Genomic DNA, 12,791 nt, shown 5'->3' on the forward strand with positions numbered 1-12,791 from the left:
GGGAGTATATGTAACATAAATAACTATGTCAGACTTGGTTTACATGGGAGAAATGATTTTGATAGCCAGGTAGATAATAGGAGAGGAAGACACATTAAAAATAATTTAGAATGGTCTATCAGGCATGATTTATAATACAATAACATGGTTCATGTGATCAACATTTGTATTTTTAAACTTTTGAAGGGTAGTTGAGCTAAGGGAATGAAGGGATTTGCAGGGTGAAGGGTCAGGGTTCAAATTCTGGCAAATGAACTAATTTACTAACAATTAACAACTAACATTGGCCTATCAAAAAAAACATTTGTATTTTTAAACTTTTGAAAGAAAGTTATTAAAATGTGCAAGTTCACGTTACTCCCTCCCTCCGTTCCTAATTATAAGACCTAATACAAAAAATTACGCTTATTAAGAAAATTTTAAATGTGTCTAATTAGTGTATTGGTTTTTTTAAAAATGCATACATTCTTCTATATTTACCCTTTGTCATTTTCTCTCACTGATTAATGGTAGGTGGTAATTAAAACCCTGGAATTGAAAACACATCATTAATGTGAGGGGTATATATGGAAGAGTGAAATACTTTTTACTAGATTATTGTAAAATGTCTTATATTTATGAATATGAAAAATCTAAAACTATGTCTTATAATTAGGAATAGAGGGAATAATATCTAACTGAAAAAAGCTACGTAATTGAATAGGATTGATTTGCCATATGTTCTTTTGTGAGGTGTAATATGCCAACTAATTTTTTTTTACATCGGAAAGATAAATTGCATCCACCAGGAATTGATCCCTTGATCGCTCCCTACCCAATCCATATACCCCCAGCTCCTACTACTTGAGCTATCCTACAAGGTTGTAATATGCCAACTATTACGAGTTCACAGTTACTGAGTCCAACTAATAAAAAAGAAAAAAAAACACGTATTCATCATCCTCCACCTTATGTAAGATAGAAATAAAGAAAATGTGAGATATGATAAATGATATGATAATAAAAAAACAAGAAAACAAGTAAATGTAATGTGAAAATTAAAGTGTGTATAAGTTTATAAAAGTGATATTATTTTTTCTTGTACATCGGAAGAAGTAAAACTAACGCTCGTCCAAAGGTTATCATCGAAAGCGATTCCGCTGAAGCCATTGATGCTTTATCGTTAGTTGGAGCCCTTGCCTCGCCGTACTTGGACATGGCAAACTCTGTTCGTCGGAGTATTCTGTCTCATCTTGAGGTGAAATTTTAGTTCGTTCGCCGAGAAGCTAATTTAGTGACTGATTGTCTAGTTAGGAGTGCTCATATGTTTGGTTTTACCATCCATGTTTTGCATTACCCTTTGGCAGAGTGTTGTATTGGGCTTTGTTTTCCCTTGATGCTCCTGCAATGTAGTGTTTTCGCTTTACAACACGTTCTCCATGTTAAAAAATGGTAATAAAATAACCTCGGAATAATTTTTTGAATAGACCACCGTAATCAGTATTTTATGCAAGTTGAGGGCCTATGTTAATGTGTGTAAATTTTAACTAAGAGTTTAATTTCTATGCACCGACGGTGTAAAGTTTTTTTACACCGTTAACCAATCAGATTTCAAGGATGTGAGAAAATCTCTCATTTTATTTAATTTCATTAATTGACGTGGCACATCCTTCAAATCTAATTGGTTGACGGTGTAAAAAAACTTTACACCGTCGGGGTCGGTGTATCAAACTTTTTCTCCTAATATAATCTTCATTTTGGAAATAAAGCACACATATTTCACATCTATAGAGATAAAATATAATAAAGAGAAGTAAATGAGATGATAGAATAAAAAGACTAAGATAAGAAGAAAATATTTGTTAAAATAGTATAGAAGAAAAAATAGATATGATGGTCTAAAATTGGTTTTGTAAAGTTTAAATGAGATCTCATATTTTGATCTAAGAGCATCTCCAACAATGGATTCAAGATATGTTGCTTAAACACTATTTTGGTGAGTCCAAGCTAGCACATAAGATTCAAGCAACTCATAACCAATTCATGCAAATTTTGCTTCAACTAGGTATCTTAATTTTACTTTTGATTGTCTCATTATATCTCATATATATATATATTATTTCAAGGTCATGATAATATTCAAGGTCATGAATGAAAGAGCAAATATAATTTGACACTAGATAGGAAAAGCTTTCAATCGAAGCTCTTAAACGTTGTTTCAAAGTCAGTTTAAGATTCAGTTGGTATTCCGACATCCCAAATCAAAGTCGCTCAAAAAGCTTGTTAGACTTCAACGTATGCCTATCTAAAAAAAAGTCACGAAACACAATCAATATCATCATAATAAAAAATTGCTTATACGTCTTTTAAAATAAGAATGTTACTAGTTCAGGATCCTAAGTGCAAAAGTTTTTTCTCTCCCAATCACGATGATCTCAGTAGCACGAACTATAGTAACAAGGAGTAAGTAGAAAGAGAATAAACAACCTTGCTTAAGCAACGTTGCTTAAATTTAAAGCAACGTTACTTAAGTGCTCCAACTAGATTAAGCGAGTGAAGATACTCTTACATCCTTTCTCCAAATGAGCCCGACCAGAAACACAAGGTCGTGAGAGTCCACGACAAAGCAACCATGATAGAGACACTGTTGCTCCTCCTCTGCCTCTCACCCTTCCTCATAGCTTGCTTTGTCTTCTTCTCCTCCTTCACCACCGTCAAATCCACCACCGCCGCCGCCACCATTCTTCCACCAACCCCACCGTCACTCCCTTTCATTGGCCACCTCCACCTCCTCTCCACATCCCTCCACAAATCCTTCCAATCCCTCTCATCCAACCACGGCCCCCTCCTCCACCTCCGCCTCGGCCCCTCTCGCCGCCTCCTCCTCGTCTCCTCCGCCGCCACCGCCGCCGAAGTCTTCAAGACCCACGACCTCGCTTTCTCTTCCCGACCCGCCTTCGCCTTCGCCGAGAGGCTCCCTTACGGCAATTCTGGGTTCATCACCGCCCCTTACGGCCCCTACTGGCGCTTCATGAAGAAGCTCTGCGTCACTGAGCTCCTCAGCGTGCGCCAGTTGGACCGCTCCATGAGGATCAGGAAGGAAGAGATAGAGCGTTCGCTCAAAAGGGTGTTGCAGAATGTGCATGGCAATGTCGCTATTGACTTGGGTGCTGAACTGATGAAGCTCACCAACAATGTCACTTGCAGAATGGCCATGAGCACCAGGTACCACATCCACATGTGGTTTTCCATTCCAGAGTAGATTATCAATTTAGGTCCCGTTTGGGAAAACAGCTTAATTAAGTGCTTATGGTCATAATGGTCATAAGCGCTTATGCGCGTATTCATAAGCTATTTTAAAAAATTTATTGAAATAAATTGAAAATAAGTTATGAGCATAAGCTCTTTTTCATAAGCAATAGCTTATGAAAATAAGCTCAAAACAGCTTATGGTAGGTCATAAGTTGTTTGCATAAGCTCTTCCAAACACTGACATAAGCGCTTATGCTATCGGATAAGCTCAAATAAGCTCCTCTAAACAGGGTCTTAGTTCCTCAAATTGAGTGAAAACAATCAATTTTAAGAACCCGTTTGGTCTTGAAGGTGTTCGGAGAAATGCGAGGAAGCTGAGAAGATAAGGAAGTTGGTGAAGGAGTCATTTGAGCTTGCTGCAAAGTTGTGCTTTGGTGATGTGTTGGGATGTCTGAAGGAGTTGAGTTTCTGGGTTTATGGGAAAAAGGCTATGGATGTGAGCAGAAGGTATGATGAGTTGCTGGAGAAAGTGCTGAAGGAGCATGAAGAGAAAAGATTATCAGGTGGGGATGGGAATGAGAGTGAGAGGGATTTAGTGGATATTATGTTGGATGTTCATCATGATGCTCAGGCTGAGTTCAAGATCACAAGGACTCATATCAAAGCCTTTTTAATGGTAATTTTCACTTATCATATCCTCCCACTTCGAAAAAATATTCACTGTTATAAGAGTATACACTCTTTGACTCTTCATATATACACATGTGATTGTCCTTGGGCCTGAACGAGATGATCTCAGATCAAGTAGAATGTGCTCGGCTGAGAATTCGATGATGCAGTGGCTGTGCACGATGGAACACGGTGGTGGAGGTACATGCAAAAGGCACTCCGACGCTAAGTCATGTTAAGATGAGAGAGAGAAGCTCTTAGCTAAGGAAGAGCAATAATAGAGTAAATGTGTTGTCTGAATAACTTAAGCGTGTGACATAACAAAATGTCCATGTGGCATAACGACTTAATCTTGGTTGAAACAACTTGACCATGGTTCTAACAACTTAACTTCTATGGTTAAGTCAGCTGGTTAGAATGATGGAAGTTTCGCCTTCCTTTGACTTTACTATAGAATTGGGTCTGATCGTCCTTGGCCGACCTTGATGACTCTTGGGCCACGTCGTTGGTCATCGGCCCAAAACAACATGTATAGTTTTTTCCCCTATTATAAAAATCCTTGAGAAAAAAAAAACCATGTCAAAACTGTAGATTTTGAACAGGTATCAAAGAAAGGAGTACTAAGTCGTCCTTTATATTATAGACCCACTTAATATGATTGTTAACAGTTTACAAGAACGTTAGGAGTTGCTTTAGTTTGTCATTGTTAAACTAGTATGTACTTCTGTGGCAGGATCTCTTCATTGCAGGCACAGACACCTCAGCAGAAGCAATGCAATGGGCAATGGCTGAGCTTCTTAACCATCCTGAAGCATTCCAGAAGGTGAGGAATGAGATAGAATCAGTCACTCAAAATGTTAGGCTAGTTGAAGAATCAGATATCCCAAACTTGCCATATCTGCAAGCAGTAGTGAAGGAAACACTGAGACTATACCCACCAGGACCAGTAACAACAAGAGAATGCCGCCAAGACTGCAAAATAAACTGCTTTGATGTACCAGCAAAAACAGCAGTAGCAGTCAACTTATATGCTATAATGAGGGACCCGGACTCATGGGACGATCCTAACGAGTTCCGCCCTGAAAGGTTCTTGGTTTTCCTGAGAGAACAGGATGATCCAATTGATGATCAGAGTGATGCTAAAAGAATGAGCTTCAATTTTGTTCCATTTGGAGGAGGAAGGAGAGGGTGCCCGGGGACAATGTTGGCATTCAACTTGATGAACACTGCAGTTGCTGCTATGGTGGAGTGCTTTGATTGGAAAATCGGTGAAGATGGGAAAGGAGAAAAGGTTGATATGCAATCTGGATCTGGCATGTCTTTGAACATGCTTCACCCACTCATTTGCATTCCTGTAGTGCATTTTAACCCATTTGATGGATAAATAACTCAATATGTAATACACACCCGCTTCTGAAAAACAAAAGTTTGATGAGGAAAACAATGTCTCACTATCCTCAACGACCAAGGGGATTGTATAGCTGATCTAATAATAACCTGTGGTAATTAAAAATTCGGAGGTTTGGATCATGTTCTTTTTAATCAGAATCAATTCTGTGTCAAAATTGATTTTAGCTTTAGGATCCGTTTAGTGGACAAGGTAAGGAGACATAATATGATAGTGTAATCGTATCTTTTGTAATGTATTTTTTATTGCGCTAGGATAGGATAATGTAACTCTTCATTCCAAAACCAACTCTTTCATTCTCTTCATTCCGTACTATTTACCAAAGCTGCTTAAAGCATATATTTAAGCGGTTCACAAACTTGACTTGAAATCGGGATGACAATTAAACCTAATACCCAATTGATTCCTATAAAAATTACCAATAATCTACATTGCAATGATACAAGTACGAGGTGCAAGATATATAAGTACTGAACGGATACCAGTACCGTGAAAGTACCTGGAATAGGACAACAGCCAAAATGAACTACCTATGCATCATTAGCCCATAATATATGTAATTTTACCTATCAAATATGACGTGTCAAGATATAAGTAAACTACGGAACCATGAAATCTTATATTAGTCAGTAAAACAAAAAACCAATGTGTTTTAATCAAAAAAAGATAAAAAAGTTAACACAGGATAGGAGAGCAAATACCAAGCTGATCACAATAATGAAGACTGGCTTGGTTAGCATACATTTATGAAAGTTAGCTGTTTTACACATGCATACATTTCAAATCTTAGGCCCCATCGGGCTGAATAAAGGGGTTCTCAATCTCATCTGTACCATCAGTTGGGGAAACAAGCATGACAGCAGTTCCTCTACAAACCTGCACAGTGCACAACAAAAGCAGTGTAAGTTTTTAGCCCAATGAATTCAGACCATAATCATTCAAATAAAGTTTTTGGTCATGTTGTGTGACTTCAAACTCACGGGAAATGCTTTTTTATACATAATAGGCATTTCCATTGCCAGTATGAATTATGAAATTTCAAATTTAGCTCACTTGTAAAGGAGGAAAACTGCTTTTCACACTCAAGAAACATTAAACATGTCCAACCATCACAAAAGTCACCTAATCATCACTCTTTTTCACAAAAACGGCTTTTATAATTTCATTACTTGCAAGTTTCAACTAAACACACAGAAATTGCCAAAAATGGTCTTATTAGCTTTTTGCCTTGTTTGTATTACTATGAAGGGATTAAAAGAGAGGAAATATAGTTTCTGGGAGATACATCTACATTGGAACAAAATTTCCACCTTTTCTTATGTCTCCCCCTATCCCTATAAACCTTCTCAGACATGATAAAGTAAGCTGACAATAATATACAGGAGCTGCCTATGGTTTTCCTGTATCAATATCTGAGATACAGATACTCGTGTGTTTAAAGTTAAGCTACCAGAGTACCTAACAATAAAGGTTAACCATTTTCATTTTTTTCCAGCTTTCAAAAGAAAATGATGCGTGATGCTTGATCATCAATAAGTAGCCCCAGGAACCCGCAGAAATAGAAGCAAAACACAGGATTTCGCTGCAGTATGGCATTTAAAGTATCCGAACCAAAGTTTTGTAAAATATAGGGCATAAACTATTAGCATTAACAGACCCCCAAATGTGCAACAAAACAAATTTCAAGTTTGGGAACTTGAATATCACAAAACAAAGCTCCCAGGCCCTTTTTTGTCACAGATCTTCATGTGACAAGACTGTAAAAGTTTAGTCATAGTCATTTGAAATATAAAACAGCAATTTCAGGTTCTTAACTTACAATTTTATTTCTTCCCAATAAAGTTATATACAAACAAGAATTTTGATCAGTCCCAATTGACAAATGCTTCTCCTTCTTCATCTACTCATCTGGCCCAAGTCATGACAAGCTAACTTATTGATATTAGGCATAGGCGTATAGCCATTGATATTAAAACCAACGGTTCAAATAGTGACCACATGCATGTATTTATATGACAAACACTGAAGTTGTTTAAATCTCACCAGCTGAATTACTAATCAATGACTATAGCAACTTATTTTACCCTCTAAAGAAGAGCCAAACCGCAACAACTAATTGATTAAGAAAACAATCTAGCAGCATTCTGATAAAATAGACCAGCCATTCATTCATCCAAATTCCAAATTAAATTTCAGCATTTGATTTTAAGATGGTAATTAATGCTTTAGATAAATTACAGGGAAAAGAAAGGAACTTACAATTAAGCCAAGACTTCTGGTCTGAGCTGTAGTTTTCAGTGGATCATCAGGATCTACAGAGCAAAACAAAGTACCACAGAATTTGGTTAAGAATTGAAATGGAATATATTATAAAAGAATAAGTAAAGATTTTCTTACGTTTAATAAAAGATTTAACTATTCAACTCTATTTCTAGAAACAAAATAGTAAAGATGTTCTTATGCAAATAGTTTCCTTGCAAAGGGCACTGTTGACTCCATCATCAAGTATAATGGAAGCCCATTAGTTTAAGAAGTTAAGTAGTATTAAGCAAACAAAACATACTTGAATTCTTAAAATACAGTATCGGGTATTGACAGTTTTTCTTTAGTTATGTTACCAATTAGTTGGAGTAGTCTACAATGATCGTATTTACATTACTATAAAATCACATCAAAATGATAGACCTCATTATACTATACATGAAAGGTTTTGTTGCATGTATGGAAATATGAATAATGTTGTTTGAGGATTCACACTAGAATTTATCAATGAAATATAATAATTATATGAAAAGGTGCACTGACATGGCTTCTTTGTTCATGTAAGTTTCGTTGAGGAATTGTCCTTTCAAGCAGGTGATCATAAAGATGTTGTGTCGCTTTACTAGTTTACACACACACACACACACACACACACACACACACACATATATATATATATATATATTATCAACTCCATAGAGTTAAAGAAGTATGAATTTTGGTCCTTTTAGCTGTTGAAAAATTTTAATAAAGCTTGTCATTTTTAAGTCAGGCTTTCATGAGTTGGCAAAGGCCCTTTTAGTACTAAGATAATTTTGCGAAATAAGCAAGAAATTTTTGGACAGCAGAAAACTGACCATGAAAAAGGGAAAAAAAATACATAAATCTAATCTTTAGTTAATAAAGGTGCTTGGATAATCTTTGTTAAAAAGCCCTTTTATCATATACCTCTCTTACAAGCTACTTTTCTACCTTTTAAGAAAAGCACTAAACTGCTTTTTCGGTTTGTTTTACTTTGAAAAGCTTATCTAAGCATCATATATTTAAAAAATAAAAAAATATTTTTAAAAAATACAAAACACGGGGCCCTAAATTTCCCTCTCCAACTACCCGTCCAAAAAACCCATCTCACTTAAACATGCTGTCAGAAAACTGAAGTCACGGGCATAATATTCGCGCAATATATAAATGCTAAAAGATATTTATCATTGAGTCACTATATGTGAAAACAAGGGGCTGGTAATATTTGGAATTTACCTCTCAGAAATTCAACAGCTTCATCCAGGACAAGGTTTAGTAACTGGTCATACCCTTTCAGAGTTCCTGTCACTGAAATCCAACAAGTTGAAACGTCAGACCCCACATTACCCAAGTGAACACTAGTAAAAAAAAGCAAATGGGAAAAGGAGGAATAGTGGTTATGGGGGTTATTGTTTTGTTAATTTGCTAAAGGTCAAAATGCAAAGAACATAAGTAAAGGTCAAGACTCAAGAGTGCATCAAGGCAGTCATATCTTCTTGCTTATCAGAAAGATCAAACCCCTTGAAACAGCAGTAGAGGAAACACAAAAGGGAGGCTATAAACATAACCTCATCCTATAGCAAATTTTAAGGGAAAAGAGACACTCTTAAAGATGTAAACATTAGGATCCAGTCAATTGCAGCAAAGAGTTGCATAAGGTTCATGCTGCCACAAAAAATTGTTCCAAAGATCACACCCAATGCTCACCAGTAACACCTCCAAAATTGTTCAATATGAAAGTAAGAAAATCAGCTACAATTACACTTAAACACCATTACTTGTGAGTTCATTTAACACTAACATACATACTAAAGGTTTCTTAAATCATAATATTAAAAAAATCAATCAAGAACACAACAGAGAAACCCAGAATTAAACATTAAAAGCAAATAAAAAACACAGACCACCACAATGACAGACAGCACGAAAATAACTGAATCTGATGAGAAAACCTAAAAAGAAGAATGAATTAGGGTGACACACACCTTGTCTGCCACCAGTGAGCTTAACTTGAACACCTTTGTCAACGAATTTGGCCAAGTCCAGAACCGTTTCTTTCCTCCCTGACTGATGAAATCAATCAGAAAACCCCAAATCAAAAACTGAGATTATTTATTTTGCAGAAGAATGAATGATGCATTCATTAATCACAGTGAAAGAAAGGTGATGAATGGAGAAAGAGAAAGAAACTACTCACCATGTCTGTCTGTCTGTCTGATACAAAGAAGAGAGATTATTTATGCGTCTCGTCGTCGTTTGATAGAAATAGATTGCAGTGCCAGTGACGGAAAGTAAGTAAGTACCTTGCGGCTGAGCCTGAGACGTTGGCTGGGCTTGCTACTTTTTTTTTAACTTATACAGACTAATCTATTTTGGTTTCGATTATTACTCTTTTTATATTTATAAAAACACTAAACCCTTATTATTTTTATTTTTAAATAATTACTATTCAATTTTTAATACTAAAAATATATTTTTTTTAATATTTTTTGGTGAAGCAGTGAAAGCGAAAAACAAACTACACTAATCTGGCACATGGGCTATACATGTTTTTTTTTAGCTTAAGATCCAATTGAACCATATAGCAATTGACTACATATGTGTTCGTAAATGAAGAATCCATTTTTTACTTAGCATTACCTACAAAGAAATTAAAAGCACGGTAATGTAGCTGGAAACTACTTTGTTGTCGGTTGTAATATAAGAGGAAACTAATTGGTCACGCATGTGAGTGCAATTGGTTTGTCATTGAACCAAAATATAAGTATAAAAGCACAGTAATGCTTATTTTTTTGTGAGTCAACCTGAAAAACAGTGAGTTTGTAACCTGAGTTTAACCAATCCTTTTGTAAGGCAAGCATATTATTACTACATTGTTTTGGCTAGCACAACACAAATGCTAAGGCAAAAATGTCCAAGCAAAATAATTCAGACTGTAACCTTAATGTAAATGCCATAATTATTAAAACATAAAAATATAGCCATTGAACAACAAACATTAGGCAACATCGTCTGAAATAAAAATCACAGTCAAACATAAATAACACTACATCATCCTACAATTTAGTGGGGGCGAACTTCAAGCCGGTAGGTGTCTGGCTGATGCGTCTTATAGAACCGCAATTGGTCCCTAGTACGGATGCGTTTCTCTTTACCGAACTCATACCAGCCATGACCAAACTCAACTGAATTGGGCCTACCATCTGCCCATTTCAGGATCCACACATCTAAATTGTCATATGGTAATATGATGTTTAGTGATGGAGGTCTATGTGGAATAAGACGAAGCACGACACTGGCAGGGACATGCTGGAAAAATGTAACAAACAAAAAAAATCACTTACTGAACAGTTATACTTGATAACATGAAAAGAATAGTGAGATGAGTAATATCAGGCATTGCCTTCCAAATGACCTTGGCTCAGTGATATCACTTAACCAAGCAAGCTCCTCTTCATCATCAGAATCCTCCTCCTCTTGGACTAAGTAATCATCATCAGAATCCTCCTGGACTATGTAAGCTACCTCAGTGTATTCATCAAGGAATATCCGAATGTTGAACTGGCTCCCTCTGATGTATGTGTAATGCACCCTGACAGTTCCATTAATATGGTGCGCTTGACAGATTTCTTGAAAACCTTCTATTCCCTTGTCTCCGTCCACTGTTCTAAGACCGACTGAAAATGTGTTGTTCGCCGGATCAGTGAGGAGAGCATTCTGGTATGGCCTGATAGCAGGGTTATCCCTAACAAACCATTTGGGAAGCAGTGCAAAGTCCTACAAAAAGATGTATGTAATAATGATGCCCAGGAAGAAATAAAGTTGTGAATTTGTGATTCAATTCATGATTTTCATCCAAGAACAAATTATTTATCTTTTTTAACTGTTATGCTGGTTGTTGCCACCCTGTGTGGAAATCTCTGCAAAATCTATGTGAAAATGATAAATATATGTCTGATATATGAATCATGATTCTAACTATTTATGAACTTTAAGATGAGAGTTAAAAATGGCCATAATCTCTACATGCATAGACTCTGAACTTGTTACTAGATCCTTTGTTACTTGCTTACCAGTACAAAGTTTCCAACTAGATCCTATTCAGAAGTCACACTGCAATGAGGCTTTTTGATTTGCTAAGTAAGTTTTTTCTAGTTGTTAGAGATCAATCATAGTAGGTTGATTACCTGTTGATATTATGATGTTATTTATCATCAAACAAGAATTTAATCTCACATTATCTATCATCTACCTCAATCCGGCTACTTCAACTTTTTTTTTTTTGAGGGGCACTTCAACTTTACTTTTAATAACTTAAGGCCATGATACATATAATTTCATTTTTAAGCTCAGTGTCTTTCCCCTGGAGTAGCTACTGCCTCTTGCCAAATTATAGTCCACCCCAAAAACTAGGGGGTTTCATCTAACTAGATACGAAGTCCACAAATTCACTAAATCAATGCATAAAAAATGCATAGTTTACCCCTGGTTCTGCACGGCCAACCCTGGCTCACAAGTTTCTCAAGAAGTTCCTGCTGTGGAGTGGATCTGCAGTTCATTGTCAATGTAGATATTTTAGATTTTAGCGCTTATTTTCATTTGCTACTCGGATATTTTGGATGCACTCATTTGATATTGTGGATATTTGGGATAAATTCATTTGCATTTGTGTTATGATTAGGGTAGAAAGAGGGAAGAACAGAAGAGAGAATCAGAGAGAATAGAAGAAGAAGTTTATTCATCTACAATCATGAATATTACAATGGCTTTTCACAGCTTATATACACTGCTGTTATTCAACACACTTAACAAACTAACAAACTCTTAACCGACTCTAACAAACTCAACAACTATTAACAACTTCTTAACTGCCTAACCACTGTTTAACCGTAACAATTTGCTAATGGAAAGAAAATACTTATGCCTATCATATCAAGATGGAATTGTGCGAATTCAATGACAGCACATATAGCATTCAGATGATAAAACATATGAATAGGGGGGAAGAAAGTAAATGCTTGGAGGTTTTGATGAACTTGTTTTCATAAACATATTATGATGCATAAATTACTTCATGCTTAACATGGTAAAATAACAAAATCAGGAATAGTATAAGGGGGATGAAAGAAAAGTTTACTTGTTTATAATTTTGAAACCCCGATTCTGTGCTACCCTCACTCAAAGATTGAAAAAGTCAGAA

General features: G+C 36.0%; 2 protein-coding genes across 2 annotated transcripts; one reads left to right on the forward strand and one right to left on the reverse strand.

The window, feature by feature from the left end:
• Positions 1-2,526: 2,526 nt before the first annotated feature.
• LOC130748308 (cytochrome P450 705A12-like) lies at positions 2,527-5,486 on the forward strand. The gene is made up of 3 exons (XM_057601487.1): positions 2,527-3,204; positions 3,583-3,907; positions 4,634-5,486. Exons 1-3 carry the CDS (start codon positions 2,612-2,614, stop codon positions 5,282-5,284), a joined length of 1,569 nt encoding a protein of 522 aa, XP_057457470.1. The 5' UTR covers positions 2,527-2,611; the 3' UTR covers positions 5,285-5,486.
• Positions 5,487-5,903: 417 nt separating this feature from the next.
• LOC130748309 (sm-like protein LSM7) lies at positions 5,904-9,970 on the reverse strand. The gene is made up of 5 exons (XM_057601488.1): positions 9,789-9,970; positions 9,577-9,658; positions 8,828-8,899; positions 7,568-7,620; positions 5,904-6,184 (listed from the first exon to the last, which is right to left on the reverse strand). The coding sequence occupies exons 1-5, from the start codon at positions 9,789-9,791 to the stop codon at positions 6,095-6,097; spliced, it is 300 nt and encodes a 99-aa protein (XP_057457471.1). The 5' UTR covers positions 9,792-9,970; the 3' UTR covers positions 5,904-6,094.
• Positions 9,971-12,791: the final 2,821 nt, after the last annotated feature.

Source organism: Lotus japonicus, chromosome 3 (genome assembly GCF_012489685.1).
Source record: "Lotus japonicus ecotype B-129 chromosome 3, LjGifu_v1.2".
Lineage (NCBI taxonomy): Eukaryota > Viridiplantae > Streptophyta > Magnoliopsida > Fabales > Fabaceae > Lotus > Lotus japonicus.

Coding starts and splice junctions, on each gene's coding strand:
- LOC130748308 (XM_057601487.1), top strand. CDS start 2,612: ATGATAGAGACACTGTTGCTCCTCCTCTGCCTCTCACCCTTCCTCATA. Junction 3,205..3,582: donor AGAATGGCCATGAGCACCAG/GTACCACATCCA, acceptor TTGGTCTTGAAG/GTGTTCGGAGAAATGCGAGG. Junction 3,908..4,633: donor ATATCAAAGCCTTTTTAATG/GTAATTTTCACT, acceptor CTTCTGTGGCAG/GATCTCTTCATTGCAGGCAC.
- LOC130748309 (XM_057601488.1), bottom strand. Junction 7,621..8,827: donor AGCTGTTGAATTTCTGAGAG/GTAAATTCCAAA, acceptor TTTGCTCTGTAG/ATCCTGATGATCCACTGAAA. Junction 6,185..7,567: donor CCAGAAGTCTTGGCTTAATT/GTAAGTTCCTTT, acceptor TGCACTGTGCAG/GTTTGTAGAGGAACTGCTGT.